This window comes from Malus domestica, chromosome 07 (genome assembly GCF_042453785.1).
Source record: "Malus domestica chromosome 07, GDT2T_hap1".
In the NCBI taxonomy this organism is placed as follows: domain Eukaryota; kingdom Viridiplantae; phylum Streptophyta; class Magnoliopsida; order Rosales; family Rosaceae; genus Malus; species Malus domestica.
In genome coordinates, this window is record NC_091667.1 from 5582172 (window position 1) to 5605559 (window position 23388).

At 37.5% G+C, this 23388-nt stretch overlaps 2 protein-coding genes across 2 annotated transcripts; both read left to right on the plus strand.

The window, feature by feature from the left end:
• The first annotated feature begins 1982 nt into the window (after nt 1-1982).
• LOC103438776 (uncharacterized) lies at nt 1983-14579 on the plus strand. The gene is made up of 13 exons (XM_008377323.4): nt 1983-2347; nt 3814-3962; nt 4322-4413; nt 5284-5397; nt 8160-8490; nt 8706-8885; nt 10480-10560; nt 10870-11088; nt 11281-11423; nt 12333-12499; nt 13200-13417; nt 13566-13658; nt 14033-14579. The coding sequence occupies exons 1-13, from the start codon at nt 2143-2145 to the stop codon at nt 14228-14230; spliced, it is 2190 nt and encodes a 729-aa protein (XP_008375545.2). The 5' UTR covers nt 1983-2142; the 3' UTR covers nt 14231-14579.
• A 1480-nt stretch (nt 14580-16059) lies between these two features.
• LOC103438775 (large ribosomal subunit protein cL37-like) lies at nt 16060-17256 on the plus strand. Its single transcript, XM_008377322.4, has 2 exons — nt 16060-16336; nt 16743-17256. The coding sequence occupies exons 1-2, from the start codon at nt 16225-16227 to the stop codon at nt 17099-17101; spliced, it is 471 nt and encodes a 156-aa protein (XP_008375544.2). The 5' UTR covers nt 16060-16224; the 3' UTR covers nt 17102-17256.
• Nucleotides 17257-23388: the final 6132 nt, after the last annotated feature.

Genomic DNA, 23388 nt, shown 5'->3' on the forward strand with positions numbered 1-23388 from the left:
TGTTGGTTACAAAGTAGCCCAAAGCCCAAGCATAGTCGCTAAACAAAGAAAAACATCAGCCCAAAGAACTCACACAAACAGCTTGATTCCTAACAACCTTGAAGTATCATTTATAAGAAAATTAACAATTGAACGAAGAGGGTCATCCAACATAATACAGCTCAAGTCCAAAGAAAAACTCATCTTTGCCAAACCATCCGCCAATATATTCCTTTCCCTATAAATATGATTTAAATCACATTGATCAAATTGAGAAATCAAGTGATGACAACCATATAATAATGAAGCCAAGAGATGCAAATCATGCACAACACTTGAAAAGTGAACTAAAACAATAGAGTCAAATTTCACAAGTATCCTCCTAACACCCTTATCCAAAGCTATTTTCAAACTCAAAAACAGGCCCCACATCTCACCTTCAAAGACTTCTTTTATTCCCATATTAGCTAAAAATCAATGTAATATCTTCAAAGGTGGTTAAACACATCTCACAACTTTTAAATTAAAAATATATATCTCAATATGCAAGTGGTAGATAGCGTTGTGGTTAAAGCTTTTATACTTACTCTAAGTGTCGAATTTGTTCATATTTTCGGCAGGTAAATACTCAATTTAAGATTTGGCAAGAAGTTGTTACCGGTAACTGTATAATATTTCATTAGGAAAACTACCAAAAGTGTATAAATTTCAGCAAGTACCTACGGAAGTTGTGTGTATTTTCAGTAGGCTTAAAGTTGTGTGTATTTTCAGTAGGCTTAAAGCAAAGATTGAGCAACAAATGCAACTATTCAAATTTTCAGCAGGGACCCACTGAAATTTCTAAGAGATTCGGTAGGTATCTACCGAATAATACACCATTTATTTTTCAATAGGCTTTTTAGCTAAAATGATCCATGAGATTTGCATAACTCCTCACTTTGGTCCCTGAGATTTCAAATCAATAGAAGTGGTCCCTGAAATTATCCACTATCCATCATTTTGGTCATTCCGTTAAAAACTCCGTTAAGTGTCCCGGAGCTCTTACCCGAAAGTTTGGGCAATTTTCAAAGCTTTGTAACTCAATCGTTTCTTTACCAAATTCGACCCATAATATATCAAAATGAAGATAGGAAAGTGTAGAATAAGATTATACCATTTTGGAAGCCCAATGGTTGCCGGAGATGGTCAGAAAATAGCCTCAAAGTTGACTGGTCCAAGGGAAAAATGAAAACCCCCGGAAACTGGGTAAACTTTAAACATTCATAACTTCTTCAATACTCAATGAAATCAAGTGATTAAAAAACAAAAATCATACTTCTCAATGAGACGAAGAGAATGATATCTTTTTCAGCAGCTAAATCACCGTGGTTTGGCCGAAAAATGGCTCGAAAGTGGCTGTCTTGGTTTCGAGGTAGCCACTTTTGAGCCGTTTTTCAGCCAAAACACAGCGAGTTAGCCATAAAAAATGGTACCATTCTCTTCGTCTCGTTGAGAAATATGATTTTTGTTTTTGAATCACTTGATTTCGTTAAGTATTGAAGAAGTTATGAACATTTAAAGTTTACCCAATTTCCGATGAGTTTTCCAGTTTTCCCTCGAACCAGTCAACTTTGAGGCTATTTTCCGACCATCACCGGCAACCATTGGGCTTCCAAATGGGTATAATCTTATTCTACATTTTCCTATCGTCATTTTGATGTATTATGGGTCAAATTTGGTTAAGAAACGATTGAGTTACGAAGCTTTGTTTGTTACATAATAATTATAGGATCATTTTGGTTCCGATCCCTAATCAACCTAATTGTTGGACTGAAACTTTGTTTGTTTAAATATTTTGACCGAGGTCCTTAGCATTATTTAACCCATGCATTTAATGTTCCACAAATTATGAAATGTAAACAAATTCAAATAATATTTTAAAATATAATAAATAATTAAAAATAAATATATTTTTTTGTCAAATTTTCAGCAGGTATACAATGAGATTTTGTCATATTTTCTGTAGATATCTGCCGAAGAATATTCAATTTTTCAATATGGACCAACCCAAAAACTGAATGGCGATTTTGTCTGCTTTGCTTGTTTCATAATTTTATCTGCTTCATCTCTCACAAGTCACAAATAAGAAAAAGCGAGAGTGAAGCAGCTCTCTAAAATTCAGCAATGGCGACCACGCCAGCACTGACGCTTCATCTCTCTCGCCTCGCCCGCCACTTCCCTTTCTCTTCTTCTCCTCTCCCGACTCCTTTTCACTTTCCTCGTGCTCGACTCCTTCTCAGGCTGCCTGACCTGCCCTTCCGCCGCACCCGTTCCTTCTCCACCTCCAACTTTTCCCGCCGATTCTCTGTTGCCGCCTCGACCGGCCCAGGTACGACTCCAATGAGTTTGTGCTTCTTTCTCTTTGTCAGTCAGTAATTTTGTCGAACATGTCCCGTGCCTCTCAGTAATTCACATCAATTTGCAAAAATAGTGTACTTTATGCAGTTAACGGTCTCTCTCTGCGTTGGTTGAGCATTATGTGATATGCAATCTCTATTTGTGTAGCAGAATAATCTGCGTCGAGCATCTCCAATGGGCTCCCTGCATGAACTCCTAACTAAGATTTAGTCAGGATTTGGAAAAATTCGTCTGCAATCACACTCCTATCGTTCTCCTAGGATAGCAAAACCGCTCGGAGCTCCTAAATCTGGGATTCAAAATGAGCTCCTAAGGGCATTAATCACTACTGTTTTAATAACTTTTATTGGTTAATAGTCATTGTAACTATGTAGAGAGTAGGGTTGGAGTAAAATTTCTATAGGAAAGTCCTAAGATGAGAGCATGGGAACATAAGCTTGATCGAGAATTGGATAGGAAAGGTGGAAGAAAAGGTGCCTTCATCCCATATTTGGGAATATAGAATATCTTGCTAGAGTATATGAGCTTTTCTGCTCCCTTCGCTTACAAAGATGATTTCGTAGGGACAAGTTCTCTCTAAACCAAAATTTGCTCACAAGCTTTTCAAACTCTCATACTCTTTTTCACTCTGCCCTCACTCTTCTCTGAGGCAAATATAACTGCAACGAAACCATCAACGCTTACCAGCTTCGACTACATAATCTAGACAAGCTGGTGATGTCATATCAAAATCCCGCATTTACAGTACCTGTCAGCCTTTAAATTAAATTCAACAAACAACCAGTAGGATGCCTTGAACAAATAACATGAGGTGGTTTGGAACAAATGATTCTCCTGAATATGTATCTGCATGAACAAATAGCATGAGGTGGTCTTTCTTTTGCCTGTTTTTTCTTCTTCTGGCCATGTAGAGGTATTGTATTTGTTTTGTGGACCTACAACTTTTATTTGGGACCCGCTCAATTTGGAATATCATTATGGCTCATTTACTAATCCGTAATCGGAATCAGAATCGGAGCAAGGTAATTGAGAAAAAGGTTGAATGGGGTAGAGTCAATCGGAAAGAAACCATTCTGTTTACTAAAATGCACATATTCTAAATAAATTATTGTATATGCTATATTGCTATTTAAGAGTAAATAAACCCAAAAAATTTAGAATTCTAATAATTACCCATATATTTTTAATAAAAGTGTCATTATTATTAGTATAGTTATTTTTAATAATAATGATAAATTGAAGAGGAGAGTTAGTCTAGTTGTTACCTAGCCTCTTATTTTTGTTCCAATCTCTTAACCTTAAATAAATAGCATGAGATGGTCTTTTTTAACATGTGTGGGTTTTACATTGGCCTTGATTTTTCAAGTTTTGGCCTTTACCATTCACAATGAATACTGAAGGTGAAATTCAATCACTCTATCGTTCACAATTTCACAGGTCTAAGTGATGATGGGATACATGATGAAAGATATGATGTCATTGTGGTCGGAGGAGGACATGCAGGCTGTGAAGCTGCCCTAGCATCTGCTCATTTAGGGGCGAAAACTCTTCTACTCACCCTAAATATTGATAGAATTGCTTGGCAGGTTTAATTCTGCTTTTTCTTGATAACCTCATATTTTTTTCTGTTGTATTTAGAAGTTTTGTTGTATTTCTCAAAATTAGATATGTAAAATTAATTTTCATTTTGATTTTAACCTTATAATTCCTCTAAAACTGGGAGTCAGCTTTCCACTAATTTATTCAATTATTCTCAATTCCTCACCTTTAGATTTGATATTGTATTCTCTCTCCCTCTCTCTCTCTCTCTCTCTCTCTCTCTCTCTCCACACACACACACACAAATAGAGGTGTGATCATGTTACTGCATGCAAAATGGTTTAGGTGCTTAGAATCATGACACAGATCATTTACAGAGCTTCTTAATGAAAAATGTTTGATGCAGCCCTGCAACCCAGCAGTTGGTGGACCAGCAAAGTCTCAACTTGTACACGAAGTGGATGCCCTTGGTGGTGAAATTGGGAAGATTTCTGATCGGTAAAGTAATAAAATCTCCTATATTTGAATGTTCTTTTCTGAGAAGCTTGAGGATATACTTATGGCTTGCTATTTGTTTTGGATGATGAAATTTGGAACTGACTTTTCAAGAACTTTGTATGTTTTGGTGCGGGTTTGGGGTATTTACATTGAAGAATTAGAGAGGGTCAAATGACACATGCATTAAGAAGATTAAAGGTCGTACCCAGTGCACATGGCTCCCGCTTTACACAGGGTATGGGAGAGGTGAATGTCGGCTAGCCTTACCCCCATTAAGAAGGATTGCATAAAATGCTCGGGTACAAAAGTAAAGTGATTGTATTGTTGTAAGTAATTGTGTATTGCAAGCCCTTAATGTAGAAATGAAAAGACCAAAAAAAATCTGTTTTTTAGGTAACTGGGCCTATAATTTATGAATAAAGAAAATAATTTTTTTGAGATGGGATCATGGGAGTATGATCAGAAAAAACTGTTCATCAGCAGTCTACAAATGGCTTGGAAAATGTTGCCTTTTTATTTTTGGGAAAGCCTTTTGGGATTTTTGTTTTTCTTTGTGGACAAAAAGAAGTTGTTTCAGGTACTGTGCCATTGCGTAAGCTTGCTTAACCCTTAAGCTTCGATATACCCTAAATAGGGTCGTTAAATTGACAGAATATATTCTGATAATAGTAAAACATTTTCTTGTTATTTGTAAGGTTACTGCCAATTTTTTCCTGGTCCAGCATGTCAGATAATTTGTAATTCTTTCTACTTATTCTTTGCCTTTTAAATGTTTTAGTTTTTGTTGGTTTTTACCATTTCATCTTTAAAGTCCCCCACTTTCACCTTCAGTCTTTGCAACTGTTGCTGATTTTCAATTTTTATGCTTAGATGCTATTTACAGAAGCGTGTACTCAATGCCTCAAGGGGCCCTGCTGTTCGGGCATTGCGTGCACAGACTGATAAACGGGAATATGCTATGGAAATGAGAAAAATAGTAGAGAGGCAAGTATTACTTTATTTTTCTTCATGATTCTTTTACTGTCCTTTTTAGTGATAATTGTGGGGTTTGGTTTATTTTCCTCTCTTTTTTTAACCTATTATTTCCACATAGACAGTCATGAAATTCATATGTGGCTGATTTTATCCAGTCTTTATACTTTAATAACAAACACTTCACGGTCTGGTTCTTATGGTTTTGCAAATTCTGAATCATGATTGCTTGAATTGGAATATGGTTTTATTTTTTGAACTATCGTACTTTGAAATGTAATAGCTTTTCCCTGTAAATGCATGTTTTAGTATCAAATATATCTGCTTCTTTTTTGTTTTCAGATTGAATTACGAAAATGTGCTAATATTTTGGCTGTATGATCAAGCATTAGAAAGTATTTATGATTTAGTGATGCTGTCATCAGCATTTGCTACAGAGTTACTTGCCCCAGTACTAGCAAAAACACATTTCTATCCTTCTGAGATGTCTCCTTCATTGCAGCCAACTGGTGCAGCCAAACAGTAGAAGCAACTAGATAAAAGTTGTAAAAGCAGCTGAATTGCTTACATTAAATTAACTTTTTTGGTATAAAGTGTATTCTTCAACTTTAGGCTATGGAAACGAATGAAATCCCAAAATGAAAAAGAAGCAATGATCCCAAAATGAAAAAGAAGTAATGTGGTAAAAAAAAAAAAAAAAAAAAACTAGATGGAAAACGTTCTAATGAGGACCTAAATTGGGGAGCTACTTTAAGGGCTTGCATCTCAAATGTGAGGTCAGATATAGTTGGCTGATATATGCATAATTACTGTGTGAGTGAGATGCATCTTAACTGTCCGTGTCTGATCTATTGGCTTAGATAGAAGCTTTTGTCTAAATCTATGTTAGATCATCTTTGTATGCATTTGATATGTCTTTCATCTAAATCTTCGTTAGATTACCACTGGTTAAATGAGTATGCATCTTTGTATGCATTTGATATGTTTCTATATTTTTATGCATTTGGTATGGACATGACTTAGCTTTGAAAATGACGTAGCTTAGCATAATTCTTGACAGGTTAAAAGTTCAATTTGGTTCGATTTTGATGTTAAATTGTATTAAAAATTTCTGCTCCAATGCATTCCATGTGGCTGACTGAATGATATCATAGACTAAGCAGCATTCCATATTTCTCATACTAAATTCTTTCATTTATAAAATGAAATAAAACTACACATTTGGACTTGGCATGTTAACATGATATCACTCATCAAGAAAGAAGAGAAATGAATACAACAACAACAACAAAGCCTTTTCCTACCAAGTGGGGTCGGCTATATGAATCCTAGAACGCCATTGCTCTCGGTTCTGTGTCATATCCTCCGTTAGATCCAAGTACTCTAAGTCTTTTCTTAGAGTCTCTTCCAAAGTTTTCCTAGGTCTTCCTCTACCCCTTTGGCCTTGGACCTTTGTCCCATAGTCGCATCTTCTAACCGGAGTGTCAGTAGGCCTTCTTTGCACATGTCCAAACCACCGTAACCGGTTTTCTTTCATCTTTCCTTCAATTTCGGCTATTCCTACTTTACCTTGGGTATCCTCATTCCTAATCTTATCCTTACTTGTGTGCCCACACATCCAACGAAGCATCCTCATCTCCACTACACCCATTTTATGTACGTGTTGATGCTTTACCTCCCAACATTCCGTGCCATACAACCAGGGGCGGAGCCACCAAGGGACTAGGGTAGTCCTCTGCCCATCCTGACTCTATCTGAGGTGTGAATTTTATGGAAGAAGATGAAGCAAACGACGTCGTTAAACTGTTTTGATTTTAAATCTTTTCGGCTGTCTAATGAAACGATAAGTTTGGCATGAGAGTTTTAAAAGAGATGTTCAATTTTAAATGGAAAAAACAACTCCATTTCTGGTTCGATTATGTCACCTAACAGTAGTATACACCCTATAATTTTCTAAAGCAACCCACCTTCTTTATTTGCAGACCTCTCCCCCTTTTCCTTCTTTTTCTACTTCTTTGTATTTTCTTTAGCCTTCCACAACCTACCTCTTACTTGGTTGTCTGGGTTTTTACATTTTTTTCTTCTTAGTATTGAATTTAAGAGATTTTTTTCAGTTTTGTGAGGATTACACAAATTGCATATGTCAACATGTTATGAATTCAACTTTTTACACTCATATATATATATATAGACACACACACATATATTTGTGAAATGCCCCTCCTCATTCAGAATTCTGGCTTCGCCACTGCATACAACATCGCCGGCCTTATTGCTGTCCTATAAAATTTTCCCTTAAGTTTCAAGTAATGATAATTGAGTTTTCATTTTCTTTTGTGAAGCTTGTAATGCAACCCTTCCTAGAAGGATATATATTCATGTGCTCTTGCCAATATTCACAGTGTCTTTTTTAATTTATTGTACTGAAAATCACTAATAGGTTTTAATTTCAGATATTAGAGATCCTTGAGTTTAATATATTGAAATCAAGACTTGGAATCACTCTCATACAACTCATGAGTTTGGTTCCAATACAATAAATGGTCAACCATTCGAAAAAGAACTCACCTCCATCATACTCACTCTACTATTGTGTTATAGGAATCAAGCTTACCTGAATCACTGTAGAAGGCCTTATTCTCCTTTCTTTTTGAGAAGAAACAGAATTTTTCTAAACCAAAATATAGCACAGTTATCACACTTATTCTCATGTTGCAGATCTATGTTTTTGTGGCTATTTCTTTCCATATATTTGATCTGCTTTTGTTCTGCAGCACACCAAACCTTTCAATTCGAGAGGCAATGGTGACAGATATCTTATTAGGAAAGAATGACAATGTTGAAGGTGTGCGGACATTCTTTGGGATGAACTTCTACTCTCCTTCAGTTATTCTCACGACAGGCACATTTATGAGTGGTAAAATTTGGGTTGGTAGAACTTCTATGCCTGCAGGAAGGGCTGGCGAATCAGCTTCACTTGGACTCACTGAAAACTTACAGCGCCTTGGATTTGAAACTGATCGGTTAAAGACTGGAACCCCAGCGCGTGTGGACTGTCGCACTGTTGATTTTTCTGGATTGGAACCACAACGTGGCGATGAAGAGGTCCATCTATTTAATCCCATAAGTAGGTTCTGTATATTGGTTGTGTGACACTTGTAATTTTAATTCATGCTTTGCACTCGTCATTCAAGTAGATGTTAAAAGTATTTAATGTCATAACAATAACATTTACCTTTTCTGTTCAATGATTAATATTTAGAACTATCAGTTTTGTTGCTTTGAGAATTGTGTTCTAAATTTGAATTGATGGTTAACAGGTCGGCTGGTTTAGTTTTGATCTTGATGTCCATATTGAAAGGGAACAAATGTGCTGCTATCTCACACGTACCACAAAGAGCACTCACCAACTAATCAAAGATAACTTGCATGAAACTCCTACTTATGGAGGATGGGTTGAGGCGAAGGGGCCTAGGTATTGCCCTTCAATTGAAGATAAGGTAAGTTGAAATTGACCTAGTATCTGAGAGACTTTTTTTGGCAGCACCAGATACTATTAGTTTCCTAATTATTTTATATGACGTTGGGCCCTTTGAACTACGATTGCATCACCAAACGAAGTATAGTGTTCTAGTATCATGAAAAACAACATAGTTTTGAGTCTTGACACTTTCGTATCAATTTTGTTGTAATCTGGCTCTATGTGAGGATGTGAGGTCTCACAGTGAAACCTTCCCTTGTACTGGTTTTTTTTATTAATGAATGCATGATTATTATTTAAGAAAAAGTCTCTATGTGAGACTTAAGACTGGTTTGGGAGTGAGGTGCTTAAAAAAAAGCACCTATGAAAAAAAGCTGTGAGGGAATAAGCTGAAATCAAAGGAAAAAGCTGAAGCTGCTATTTGTAGCTTTGGAAAACTGGTTTTTTTTCAAAGTACACGGAGCTACAGTGCTCCTTTAATGAAAAGACCCACTATCAGACTGCTTTTTTTTCTTTCAAAAGCACTTTTACAAAAAAGTTTACCAAACACTCTGCTGATTTATTTCACAGCCGCTTATTCTCACAGCAGCTTTTTTTCAAAGCACAGCAATACCAAACCAGCCCTTACATCCACGGGAAGAAAAGTATGCTTCCTTTTACTATAATTGGAACGAATTTAAAAGATAATATTTCACTATCACACTAGCTAGATCTATAACCCTTAAGGAGAAAGTTAGAAATAAAGAGGTATTCTCCAAATGGTTCTCAAAGCATCCTTTTATAGGCTTAGGAAGTGAGGCCATAAATGAGTGAAATTATTCCTATGATAATGGCAATTGATGACCCTTTGCTATAGTTCTGCATGCAAGTAACATCCCTAATAATTTGCATCCAGATATTGTTATTCTATGGTTGCTCATGGTCTGTCCGTTACCTAAGATAATGGCAATTGATGATCCATTGCTATACTTCCGTATCCAAATAACATCCCTAATAATTTGCATCCGGTGTCAATATTCTTTGGTTGCTTATGGTCTGTCCATTTTATTGCTAGATAAATAATGCTCCAACTTTCACAAAACACAGTAGTTATATACCTTTTAAATCCCAGATCTGGTCAAACCTCTGAGCCATATTGCCTCCACTGGTTCTGTGGTTGCAAGAATTCTGCCTCAGTGGGGCGACAGACTCATATTTATTTAGCACATTGTGTCTGAAGCTGTTAGGACATGCAAGGCCTGGGATGCACACTATGGGGCATCCTTTCCATACATGAACATTTATGTATTATCATTATGGTTGCTGTGGAAACTGTTTAGTTTCTTCTTTAAAGGTGGGGAAAACACTATAGATGGAGAGTACCCCCAACACATTATATTAGAAGCATTTACAACAGTGTTACTAAAATACTCCTAAGGGTCTAACAGTTGTAAATCAAATGAAGGGTGATGAGAAAGTAACAAACGTGCTAAACATGGTTTCCTACAACTGGTAACCCTTCACTTGTTTAATATACCTTGTGGAACATTGATAAAATAACATTCTCCCAATCTTCTTCTTTCCTATGAAGAGAAGCTTCCTGAAGTCATTTTGACCTTATTTTTTGGCTTTAGATTGTTCGGTTTCAGGATAAAGAGTCTCATCAAATATTTCTTGAACCAGAGGGCCGAGATGTGCCGGAGCTTTATGTGCAGGTATATTAGCATTCACCTTTTGCCTTCTTTGCATTAAATGAAAAGGAGAAAAATATAGTTAAAATGACTTAACTTAATGGTTAGTGCCCATTTTTTATTTCTCTTTTGATACCTTTGATATATATCTATAGCTATATATATATATATATATCATCAATTTGTCTCTGATTGAATGCATATAGATACCCGAAATTTGTCAAGTTTTTAACAGATTAACTATAGGCTATAGCAGATGATACTTAGTATCAATATTTTATAATCTGTGTTATGGATATGCTTTTTATAAACATCATTTCCTTCTCCACACAGGGATTCTCAACTGGTTTACCAGAGAGACTACAGTTACCACTCTTGAGGACTTTGCCTGGGCTTGAAAATTGTTCAATGCTGAGGCCTGCTTATGCTGTAGAGTATGACTTCTTGCCTGCTTATCAATGTTCTCGGTCTCTTATGACAAAGAAAATCGATGGGCTTTTCTTCTCTGGTCAAATAAATGGAACTACAGGCTATGAGGAGGCTGCAGCACAAGTAATTCTTTAGAGTATCTTTACTCAGTGAAATACAATCTATCTGTAGTTGTTGATGCAATGCTACATCTGAAAGAATAATGCATTAGGCTTGTACTTGTTTAAAAGGAACTTTGTGCCTTTGGGTTGTTATTTCTAAAACAATAATTTATTTTTTCTAATTTTTTTTATTCTTGTTTATGCTTTTCTGAAGGGCATTATTTCTGGTATCAATGCTGCCAGACATTCAGATGGCAAGTCCCTCATTGTTCTTGAGAGAGAAAGCAGTTATATAGGAACATTGATCGATGATCTGGTCACGAAGGACCTTCGAGAGCCTTACCGCATGCTAACCAGGTAATGAGCTCATGATATTATCCCAATATATATAAGATCATTGTTATTTCCAGTCATCCTTTTAATTTTTGGAATCAGTAAGTGCTGAGTATTAGTGGGTGGTTGAGGTTGCATGTTTGATGGTTCGGCTTAATCACTTCACAGTTCACATCATAAATGGTCACGTGAATGTTTTTGAAGATACAGGCAGAACTTGGAAGACTATTTAATTGCGTAATTTTAGATCATTTTAAACAGTCTTTCTAAATTCTAACATTTTCTACATGACTACATCATTGTTTTGGCGAATAGTTGGTTCTTTTTATGACACCAAGATGTTCAATAATAAAATTTAAGTGTAACGCTACTCACACCCATAACAGACCATATATTTTTTCTCTATTGCAACAAATATCTCATTATTTTCTAGATAAACAAGCCAATCGATGTTACTATAACACAGCCAATTGGTGTCATAAAAAGAACCAACTGTTCTCCTAAACAATGATGTAGCTATGTAGAAAACTTGAATGTAACACTACTCCCACCCGTAAAGGACCATCTCTTTTTCTCCATTGGGTATCACTGCCCTTGGTAGATCACTGGCCTCCCCATCAATTTTCAAGGTACAATGAGGACGAGCAACTATATGGCAGTAAGACTATGCTCAACTTTTGGAAGTTAAACGGTGGAAGTAGAAGTTGTTGTTGTGGCCTTCTAGGCTTCTACACAAAAGAACCTGTGAATTTAGAGGGGCACTGCTAGTGCTACCTCTAGATGCCATGGGCGGAATACCAATCGTAGATAGTTTGATTTATCTGCTTAGCGTCAGTTAATTCTTCATACCATAAAATAAGTTCATAATTCATCTGTAGATTTTCAAGTTGGTTTAACATTCCATAACATCCTATCCTTTATTTTCCAATATAGTCGATCAGAGCACCGGTTACTTCTCCGATCTGATAATGCTGATAGCCGTCTCACACCACTGGGGCGTGAAATTGGGTTAATAGATGATAGACGATGGAAACTCTACCAGGACAAACAAGCTCGAATTTCAGAAGAAAAGAAGCGATTGAAATGTGTCAGAATTTCAGGTTCTCATCTCTTTATCTAATTCTTCTTATAATTTGTAGCCTCTTTACACTTTTGGCATTGTTGTGTACTGTTGTGTACTTTAGGTTGTTTAACTTGGCATATTTTAGTGAAACCATCAAGCTGAAGTACATTTTCCCCTTCTAGTTTACCAGCATTTTTCAATTGGTCCTGATTTCAACTTGATGGGTTAACCTTGCAATTCCTTTAGTTCATTTCTACGTTGTGTCTTTAGTTGCAATACAAACAATTGTGCCAACCCTATTTTTTTCAGTTAATACCAATATTTGGCTTTTGTTTAATCTTGTTAACAAAAAGAATAAGCATTCATGAAATTTCGAATGGGATCTCAAGTCTAAGTAGCAAGGTAAGCATATAATTCACTCCCTGTTCATGCGAGCATCAGTTGTGCTCTATAACCCACCCTATAGTCTAGTATGGCCAGTGTTTAAAAAACGCGCGTTGGGACGCATGTCACACACCTCATAGCTGTACGCTTTGGCTTACACTTTGTTCCTTAGGGTTAAGCTATATGGGCAAAACTGGGCATGGGTTGGTTGATTCAATACCATGTCTTCTTTTTTGCCTTTTGCTTTATCCTTTTAAGTTGGTTTGAATATTAAAAAAGTCGAATAAACTGAGATCTGTGGGTTTGGAGATATATAACTGGAACTTATAGTTATTATTCTATGCTTCTTTCAGGAGGGGAATTGGCAGCTGATGTTACTCGTCTTTCTAGTCAGCCAGTGAAGGACTTTACAACTTTGGAGAGTCTTCTAAAGAAACCACACATAGAATATAAAGTTCTTGATAAGCATGGTTTTGGGAATGAACTGTTGTCTAGAATAGAAAAAGAATGTGTGGAGATTGACATCAAGTATGCCGGCTTCATTCTGCGCCAACAGAGCCAACTCCAACAAGTGAGGAACTATTATGTATTTCAATAGAACCTTTGCCATTACTTTAAATCATGCAACTCGCTGATTTATTTCCTATTTAGATGCTTAGCAACTTTTAATTTTTATTCATCCATAATCTCATATTGTCCAACTCTTCTTCTGTGTTTAGATGGTCCATCAACAGCACAGATTACTTCCAGAGGACTTAGATTACTATTCAATAACAACTTTATCTCTTGAATCACGCGAGAAGCTCTCCAAGGTGTGCACAATATATAATTTCATTATGTCATAACCTTTTACCAATATGTCCAGAACTCTGATGTGGCAGAAACTAATATGCTTTTCATATTGTCGACAAAATGTCTGTAGTACCAAACTCCTGTTCTCTTTTTTAACCTTTCATCTATATGTCATTTTATATGCATAGACGCCTAAATGTAATGACTTGATGAAAATTGGAAGCATGACACTGATTCTTTCATGTGATAGTAAATCTCTTATGAAAGTGATAGTTTCCTCTTTTACCAAGCTGTCCCTGTATCATGCATCGTATAGTAATTGTATCATTGTATGCTACTGTTTTTCTGAATATGTTTCATTCAGTTTTAATGAAACAACAAATGATGTTTTCAGGTGAGGCCACAGACCGTTGGTCAAGCCAGTAGAGTTGGTGGGGTGAGCCCTGCCGATATCACTGCTCTCCTCATTATCCTTGAAGCTAATAGGAGGAGAGCACATGAACAGAAGAAGCTCGAACTGCTAAATTCTATCAAGACGGATACAGATCAGCATGTAGATGAATTGCCGTTGACTGGGACACTCAGTTCATGATGTTTCCGTGCCTGTCGAAGTTAGCATTTGAGTTGGATTCAAGTGTATTAAGTGAATCCTAAAGTATCAATGTATAGAGAACGCATCATGGTACGAGGTGAATTGGAGATCTGTCTGGGCAGATACCCGGGTCGGAATTGCATACGGATAGCTTGTTTTGCAACGGAACTATGAGGATCTGCTGCTATTAGCTCCTGTGTACTCGAGGAACGCATATCGATCCTCGTCCTAGCATAGTGTTAAATTCATGTCTGCAACAGAAGTGAAGATAGAAGTTAAAAGTACTGGTTGAAGTACAATGTCATTTTTTCAGGCTGCATCTGGTGAAGGAAGAACCCCTTTTCAAGCATTAGTTATTGAGATTTCCTATTCCGTTAAAAAAACAAACCGGATATAATTGAAGTTATGAAGTTGGTACTTGGGTGGTCATTCACATTTGAATTGGATCCCATCCGGATCCACTTTGTGGGATCTTAGGATCTAAGATCCCCACATCTTAATCATTCATCGTGTATCGTACGGTCAGAAATTATTTAACTTTTTTATTTAAAATTAAACACAAATAGTATTTGACGAAAATTGATCACACGATGTACGATGAACTGTTAAGATGTGAGAGTCCTTAGGATCCTCACAAAATGGATCCGGAGATGATCCTCTTCCATTCACATTTGATCAGGATCTCCACCGGGAGATGTAAAATATATAACATTTTTGAGTGACTGAAAAGCTATGCAATGGACAAAATATAAAATATTTATTTTGGCTGGAAAAATGTGATTAAAAATATGGGGTGTGATATCTACACACCTTATTTTACTTCTCACACCCTTCTAATTTTTGGCTGTCGGATCAGATGAATTGAATAAGATCAACGGATAAAAATTAATAAGGGTGTGAGAGAAGTAATGTGTGGATAGCACATCCCAAAAATATAAAGCTACATCTTTTTTAGGTGGATCCCACCAGGTAGAAAATTCAAGATTTTAAATTTACATTTTTTTTTATTGGAGTAGAATTTATATTTTCATGACAATAGAAAAAAATATAAATTTAAAATTTTAAAGAATGAAGTGAGATTAAAATCGAATTTTAAGAGCGTAGCCAAAGGTAAAGCCTAAACTTAACCGTTATTTACACAGAAACAAAGGAAAACTAATGAAAAGGGTTTGAAAACTTTGAGTTTTAATGATAAGGACAAAATAAAGGGTAAAGTGAATAGTACCAGGATTGACTTTTTAGTGTAAAAATGTGGTTTTTCGTTAAAGTGAACAGTACCAGATGCTTTTCGTTAAAGTTCCCCAGAAACAAAGCCAAAATGGAGCATATATTGAGTTTCACATAGCTGAGCTAAAAATAGGTCAAATAAAAAAGAGTAAATTGTACAAATGGTCCCTCAACTTTAATCAAATTGGAGCAATGGTCCCTCAACTAAAAATTCATTACCATTGGTCCCTCAACTTATCAAAATGTGTAGCTATAGTCCTTTTCATCAATTTTGTCAAAATAAGCTATGTTGGAATGACCATTTATATAATTAGGGTCCCTCAACTCATCAAAGTGTATAATTATAGTTCTTTTCGTCAACTATGTCAAAAAATTTGTCAAAACGAGTTATATTGTAAGGACCATTGCTACAATTGGATTAAAGTTAAAGGACAATTTCTCCACTTGAATTAAAGTTCAGGGACCAATGGTAATGAATTTTTAGTTGAGGGACCATAGCTGCACGTTTTGATAAGTTGAGGGACCAAAGGTAATGGATTTTTAGTTGAGGGACCATTGCTCCAATTGAGTTAAAGTTAAGGGACCATAGCTACAATTTACTCAATAAAAAAACCTGTTGAAGCTCTTTAGAATTTCAAGAATGGACGGATCAGATGGGTATTACCGAAAACTAACGGTCAGGATTATAATCTTCATCGGCTTATCCAAAGGAGCAAAAGCTAGAACATAACCAACCAAAACTCAATCTTGAGAGAGCGAGCACGAAAATGGGTCTTCTTCTCTACTCCAATCCTCTCCCTCTCACCACCGTTTCTTCCCGTTCTTCTTCTTCTTCTTCGCCGTCTCCAACTTCATCACCTACACCTTTCTCTGCAACTAGTAAGCTCTCTCTCTCTCTCTCTCTCTCCATTTATTTAGTATATCAGCTTTTGCATTTTTCAGTTGTGTATTGTTTAATTTACTTCAAATGCTCGCCTATTTTCTCCAAACCACGCAGCTCAATTGGGTGTTCTTGGTTGATTTCTGCTCGTTCAGGTCTTTTGTCAAACACTTGGCGTGCACGCATTCGTAGCTATGCATTCAGCCTTAACTAATCCAATTTTCACCTGCATTTTCGTTTTTTCTAATAATCCAATGCATAAATGTGCTAAATTTTTCCAAAATGGAAACATACAGTGTGATTCGAGGAGCGTTTTTGTAGTTAATTTGCCTGTTTATCTGCTTTCTTGTTTATTTTTCGGCTCGTATTCGTATGATAATTTTGTTTTGTGTCTCTGGTTTTCAGTTTCATGGATGCACATGAAACCAAATGGTCTGCGTCCGAAATTTTTCAGCGGAGTTCGACTTCGTATGCCCGTTGTGAAAAGGTCAGGTTCAGTAGTTGTTAAGGCCTCCTCTGACATTGATGGAACTGCTGCTGCAAATGACGGTAGTGAGCCCCTTCCAGATAGCAAGGAAGAGGTGGCGGTACCTGTCGACAAGCTTCCCTTGGAGTCAAAGCTGCAAGAGCGCCTAGAGCAGAAGGCGAAGATGCAACTGGCGAAGAAGATAAGGCTCCGTAGGAACCGACTTGTTCGCAAGCGAAAACTGAGAAAGAAAGGCAGATGGCCTCCATCAAAGATGAAGAAGCTAAAGAATGTCTGAGTTTTACCTCAAACTTTCTTGCAGGTTTAGTTCTGACCCTTTTTTGTTTCTGCGGTCTCTCGTCGTTTTGTTATTGCAAGATCAAATGTCTCTTCGTATTGACGTAATTTCTTGGTTTGAATCTTGTTGATGTCAATGAAAATAGTATTGCCCAATATGATCTGAACTAGGAATTTATAGATGGCAGAAATGCATTAGCTTTTTCCGCGTCGAAGGATGTGAGAAATGTGGTTGATTTAGGCAATCCTTTCATCTAAAAAAATGTAGAAATTGTCTCAAGTTCTGCTCCAACATTTACATTAAACCAATAATGCAGGGTAGGCTGCTTGGAACCCCTAGAAATGTAGAAATTGTCTCCTAATGTTTTATGAACTCCCATAATGATCTCTCGAACATGATGAATCCGAAAATATTTTTTGCCACTTAAGCATGTGCAGATTGACATTCTGTCACGGTGGATTTGTAAGTATTCCATGATTGTGTCTCTATGTGTAGGCTCTTCAAACATCGACCCTATAGGTTGGAGTTCTATTCGGAGATTTGTTAAACAAAACTCTTTAAAACTTTTTAGGATCATAACCAAACCACCGTAAAACTGCTGAAGTTATCTGAGATTCTAGATGATAGGGTTCCTTTATTCTAGGGTTTATTCCTGGACGTGCTAATAACCCTCCTACACTTGAGGGACAAGTTTGTTTGTTTTCTGTTTTGACTTAGTCGATTACCACGATTCTAGGGTTTGTTTATCGTGGGTTGTTATTTCACTTTCTGGTTGATGTAAAGCTATATAATAGCTAGTTGATGTCTTTCAGTTTAATAAGAATTCTCCCGAGTTTATCAGTGCAATATACTTTGTGTTCACAAAAGCTTTACGTTAACCTAGTTCAGTTCCAACATCTGGTATCAGAGCCCTATCACGGGGCCTGACCAAAAATCTGCAAACACAGTTGTGTGCGTAGAGAACAAGAACATGACGTCCGAGAATAGCTTTGTGCAACCTACCATCCCGAGGCTCGATGGGCACTATGATCACTGGAGTATGCTTATGGAAAACTTTCTGCGTTCCAAGGAGTATTGGAATCGGGTGGAAACAGGAATTACTACAGTCGCAGGAGGAGCTGACTCTAGTGATTTGTAGAAGAAGGCATTGGAGGAGCTGAAGTTAAAAGACTTGAAGGCCAAGAACTAACTGTTTCAAGTCATTGATCGTTCAATCCTGGAAACGATCTTGAAGAAAGACACGGCGAAGGACATATGGGATTCCTTAAAGTAGAAGTATCAAGGGACAGTGCGTGTGAAACGTGCTCAGTTGCAGGCACTTCGAAAGGAGTTCGAAGTATTGCATATGAAGACTGGAGAAATTGTCAATGATTACTTTGGAAGAACACTCATTATAGCTAATAAGATGAGGGTGCATGGAGAAAGAATGGAAGATGTAGTGATCATTGAGAAAATTTTAAGGTCTATGACTTCAAAATTTGACTATGTTGTTTGTTCGATCGATGAGTCGAATGACTTGGATACTCTATCCATTGATGAACTTCAGAGCAGTCTTCTTGTGCATGAACAAAGGATGAGTCGGCATGTGGTGGATGAACAAGCTCTCCAAGTAACCACTGGAGTCCAACAAGGAGGAAGAAGTGGTGGTCGTGGCTTCTATCGTGGAAGAGGAAGAGGAAGGGGTAGATTTGGGTTCGACAAGTCTATCCTGGAATGCTACAATTGTCACGAGCTAGGGCATTTTCAGTGGGAATGCCCTAAGAAAGCTAAGGACTCTAAGGCTAATTTTGCAGAAACAAAGGAAGAAATGCTGCTAATGGCGCAGGTGGATGTTAAGGAAGCTGAGATGGAGCATGTTTGGTTTCTTGATTCTGGGTGTAGCAACCATATGTGTGGTAGCAATGAAGCATTTATTGAAATAGATGCCAATTTCCGAGAGTCAGTCAAGCTGGGAAACAACTTCAGTCTCAGTGTGCAAGGTAAGGGCAAAGTGCGAATGAATGTGATGGGACCATGCATGTGATTACAAAAGTCTTCTTTGTACCTGAATTAAAGAATAACTTGTTGAGTATCAGTCAACTACAAGAGAGGGGACTTGCAGTGCTAATGCAACATGGCAAGTGTAAGATCTTCCACCCTGAGAAAGGTCTCATACTTGAAACTGATATGACATACAATAGGATGTTTGCCTTGGTTGCTCGCTGCCCAGTAAAGACACAAAGTTGTCTCTCCCTGACAACTATAGATCAAGCAGATCGTTGGCATTGTCAATATGGACATTTAAGTTGGAGCGGACTGAAAGTGCTACAACAAAAGAATATGGTTGAAGGGCTGCCAAAGTTCAAAGCCTCTCAGAAAGTGTGTGAAGGCTGTCTTGTGGGGAAGCAGCATCGTGACTCTTTTCCTAGGGAAAGTGCGTGGAGAGCCTCGAAGATCCTTCAGTTGATACATGCTGACATTTGTGGTCCCATAAACCCAATCTCAAACAGTAAGAAGAGATATCTCATAACTTTTATTGATGATTATAGTAGAAGAACTTGGGTTTATTTTCTGGTGGAGAAATCAGAAGCTTTTGCAGTGTTCAAGATGTATAAAGCCAAAGTGGAGAAGGAAACAGGAGCATTCATAAGAAGTTTGAAGACGGATCGAGAAGGTGAGTTCACATCACATGAATTCACAGATTTTTGCAATGAGAATGGCATTCACAGACAGTGTTAGCTGCCTACACGCCTCAACAAAACGGCATTGCTAAGCGAAAGAATCGAACCATTATGAATATGGTTCGATGTATGTTATTAGAGAAGCATATTCCAAAGACTTTCTGGCTAGAAGCAGTGAACTGGGCAGTTCACATGTTGAATCGAAGTCCAACCCTTGGTGTGAAAAGCAAGACACCTGAGGAAGCATGGAGTGGGCGCAAACCATTGGTGGAGCATTTTAAGGTCTTTGGTTGCATCTCTCATGTGCACATACCTGATAGTAAAAGAGTGAAACTTGATGACAAAAGCATCAAATGCATATTGTTGGGGGTAAGTGAAGAATCCAAAGCTTATAGATTGTTTAACCCCATCTCAAACAAAATTATTATAAGTCGAGATGTGGTATTTGAGGAAGATCAACAATGGATTTGGGATGAAAGTCATGAGGAAGCTATCTTAGTTGATCTTGATGAAGAAACAGTTACAGAAGATGAAGGAAATGAAGAAGAAGATAAAGAAGAATCTGAAGCTCATGAGTCGGATGGTGATAACTCATTCGAATCAGAAGATGTCACAAATGAAGGCAGTGCACCTCAAGAGGGACGAGCTCGAAGGCCACCAATTTGGATGAGAGACTATGACACTGGTGAAGGTCTCTCTGATGAAGAAAGTATGAACCTGACTCATCTAGCCTTGTTTACTAACGGCGATCCCACTATTTATTGTGAAGCCATGAAGAGTGAGAAGTGGAAACAAGCAATGGATCGAGAAATAAAAGCAATAGAGAAGAATAATACATGGGAGTTGATTGACCTACCATCAGGAGGAAAAACTATTGGAGTAAAGTGGGTTTTCAAGACAAAATTGAATGAAAATGGAGAGGTGGACAAGTACAAGGCTCGGCTTGTTGCCAAGGGGTATAGCCAACAATATGGAGTAGATTTTTCTGAAGTGTTCGCACCAGTGGCACGATTGGATACAATTCGAGTGGTTATTTCCCTTGCTGCACAAAGGAGTTGGAAGATCTACCAACTCGATGTCAAATTAGCTTTCTTGCATTGAGAGATTAATGAAGAAGTCTTTGTTGAACAACCACCTGGATATGAACAGAAGGGAAGCGAAGCCAAGGTATATCGTCTCAAGAAGGCGCTATATGGGCTCAAGCAGGCTCCATGAGCATGGTACAGTCGAATAGAGGCGTATTTTATCAAGGAGGGCTTCAGCAAATGTCCCTTTGAGCACACATTGTTTATCAAGACAACCAATGAAGGTAAAATATTAACTGTATGCCTATATGTTGATGATCTTGTTTTCACTGGGAATGATGGAGTGTTGTTTGAGCAATTTAAGAAATCCATGATGATTAAGTTTGATATGACTGATCTCGGACAAATGAGGTACTTTCTTGGCATCGAAGTAATACAGACATCAAATGGTATTTTTATGAGTCAACGTAAGTATGCACATGAAGTGTTAGAAAGGTTTAACATGGGTCAGTGCAACTCAGTGCATAACCCTGCGGTTCCTGGTTTCAAACTCACTCGTGATGAAGGAGGAGCGAGAGTAGATAGCACATTTTATAAGCAGATGGTTGGAAGTCTTATGTACGTAACAGGTACACGACCTGATCTTATGTACATCGTAAGCCTAATCAGCAGGTACATGGAGTATCCTATTGAGACTCATTTGTTGGCAGCCAAAAGGATTTTAAGGTACATAAAGGGCACTGTTGAGTTTGGGGTATTCTACAAGAAGGGAGGAGATGAAGGGCTTATCGGCTATACGAACAGTGACTATGCTGGTGATCAAGATGACAGAAAGAGCACGTCAGGTTATATATTTATGATGAATTCAGGAGCAGTCTCATGTTCCTCGAATAAGCAACCAGTGGTCACTCTTTCCACCATTGAAGCAGAGTTCATTGCTGCAGCTTTAAGTGCGTGTCAAGTAGTGTGGTTAAGAAGGATTTTGAGTAGTTTGAATTTCAGGCAAACTGGTCCGACAATGGTTTATTGTGATAATGTCTCAACCATTAAGCTTTCAAAGAATCCAGTAATGCATGGTCATAGTAAACATATAGATGTAAGGTTTCATTTCCTTCGAGATCTTGTCAAAGATGAGGTAGTGGAGTTGCTGCAGTGTTCTACGCAGGAGCAAATAGCAGACATAATGACGAAGCCGCTGAAACTTGAAGTATTTCAGAAGCTGCGAGATTTAATGGGTGTTTGCAAATGCCCTAGAATAAACTGAATATCAATGGTATTCAGTTTAAGGGAGGATGTTGAAGTTATCCGAGATTCTAGATGATAGGGTTCCTTTATTCTAGGGTTTATTCCTAGACGTGCTAATAACCCTCCTACACTTGAGGGACAAGTTTGTTTGTTTTCTGTTTTGACTTAGTCGATTACCACGATTCTAGGGTTTGTTTATCGTGGGTTGTTATTTCACTTTCTGGTTGATGTAAAGCTATATAATAGCTAGTTGATGTCTTTCAGTTTAATAAGAATTCTCCCGAGTTTATCAGTGCAATATACTTTGTGTTCACAAAAGCTTTACGTTAACCTAGTTCAGTTCCAACAAAAACACCAAACAGCCACCTCGCTATTCTGATTCCGGGGGTTTTCTCCATTTTTCCACTAGAATCAATTTAGAAATATAAACTCGATCCTCCCTCCCGGACTCATGAGGAGGTCGGTCTCTCCTAGTGTTTTTGCAAGGTTTTGCTTCTCCTAGCCATTTCTGCATGTTTTTTTTATCATCCCTTTGGCTTGTTCGGGGTTGTTCTCCAGTTTTATGACTGGATCTTTCTCCCAAGTCATCTAGTGCGAACGCAAGCTTTCAACTAGTGCTAATTTATTGTTTGGTTGTTTTTGTTGCGTTGTGTTTCCATCTTTGCAGGGCAAAACCCTCTCTAAGAGCAGTTTTTCTTCGGTACGCCGTGTAGCATACAGGCATTTTTGTGACCGTCAGATTTCATCCTGCGGTTAAAAATGATTACCTTGTGACATCCTTAGAGTATAGAATATCGTGGGGGTTGGTTATGAATTGGAAGAAAAAAATACAACAAATTCCCCTTTTCACAAAACAAAATAACTCTTATTTTCAACTTCTATGCATACGCCCTTTCTAAAGGGTTACCATTTTTTGAAATAAAAAATGAGGATAACACGTGCAGCCGTCGGATCTTTTTTAATGAAATCGCGCAGCTAGAATCCCAAAAAACTCTTCACGTGGCAACCGTTCAATGGATGGATACTGTACTTCTTAACCACGTAACAAGCGTTTAATAAATGGTGATGCCTCAAAACTAAAACTTTATTGGATATGTGAATCTCTTCAGATCCCTATAGTCTGCACTATGATCCTAACATTCTTTTTCGACCAAGAGTCATACGTACACTATCACCAGAGATAATTATGCACTTTGTATTATATGAGTGCCTCGCTCATCACGTGACCAGATCGAGAGATGAGGGACACTTGTAATTTCCCCTAGCATAGAGGCACCCATGATTGTTTTTTGGTTGTGATTATCATGGATTGAAAGGCCATCATCACCAGCAATTCCAAAGCAAAAACAAAAAAAAA

Bases quoted from the DNA above. Each gene is read 5' to 3' on its own strand.
- LOC103438776 (XM_008377323.4), top strand. From the start codon at position 2,143: ATGGCGACCACGCCAGCACTGACGCTTCATCTCTCTCGCCTCGCCCGC. The intron at 10,561-10,869 runs GTATATTAGCAT...TTCTCCACACAG, and splicing joins TGCCGGAGCTTTATGTGCAG to GGATTCTCAACTGGTTTACC. The intron at 13,418-13,565 runs GTGAGGAACTAT...TTCTGTGTTTAG, and splicing joins AACAGAGCCAACTCCAACAA to ATGGTCCATCAACAGCACAG.
- LOC103438775 (XM_008377322.4), top strand. From the start codon at position 16,225: ATGGGTCTTCTTCTCTACTCCAATCCTCTCCCTCTCACCACCGTTTCT. The intron at 16,337-16,742 runs GTAAGCTCTCTC...TCTGGTTTTCAG, and splicing joins TACACCTTTCTCTGCAACTA to TTTCATGGATGCACATGAAA.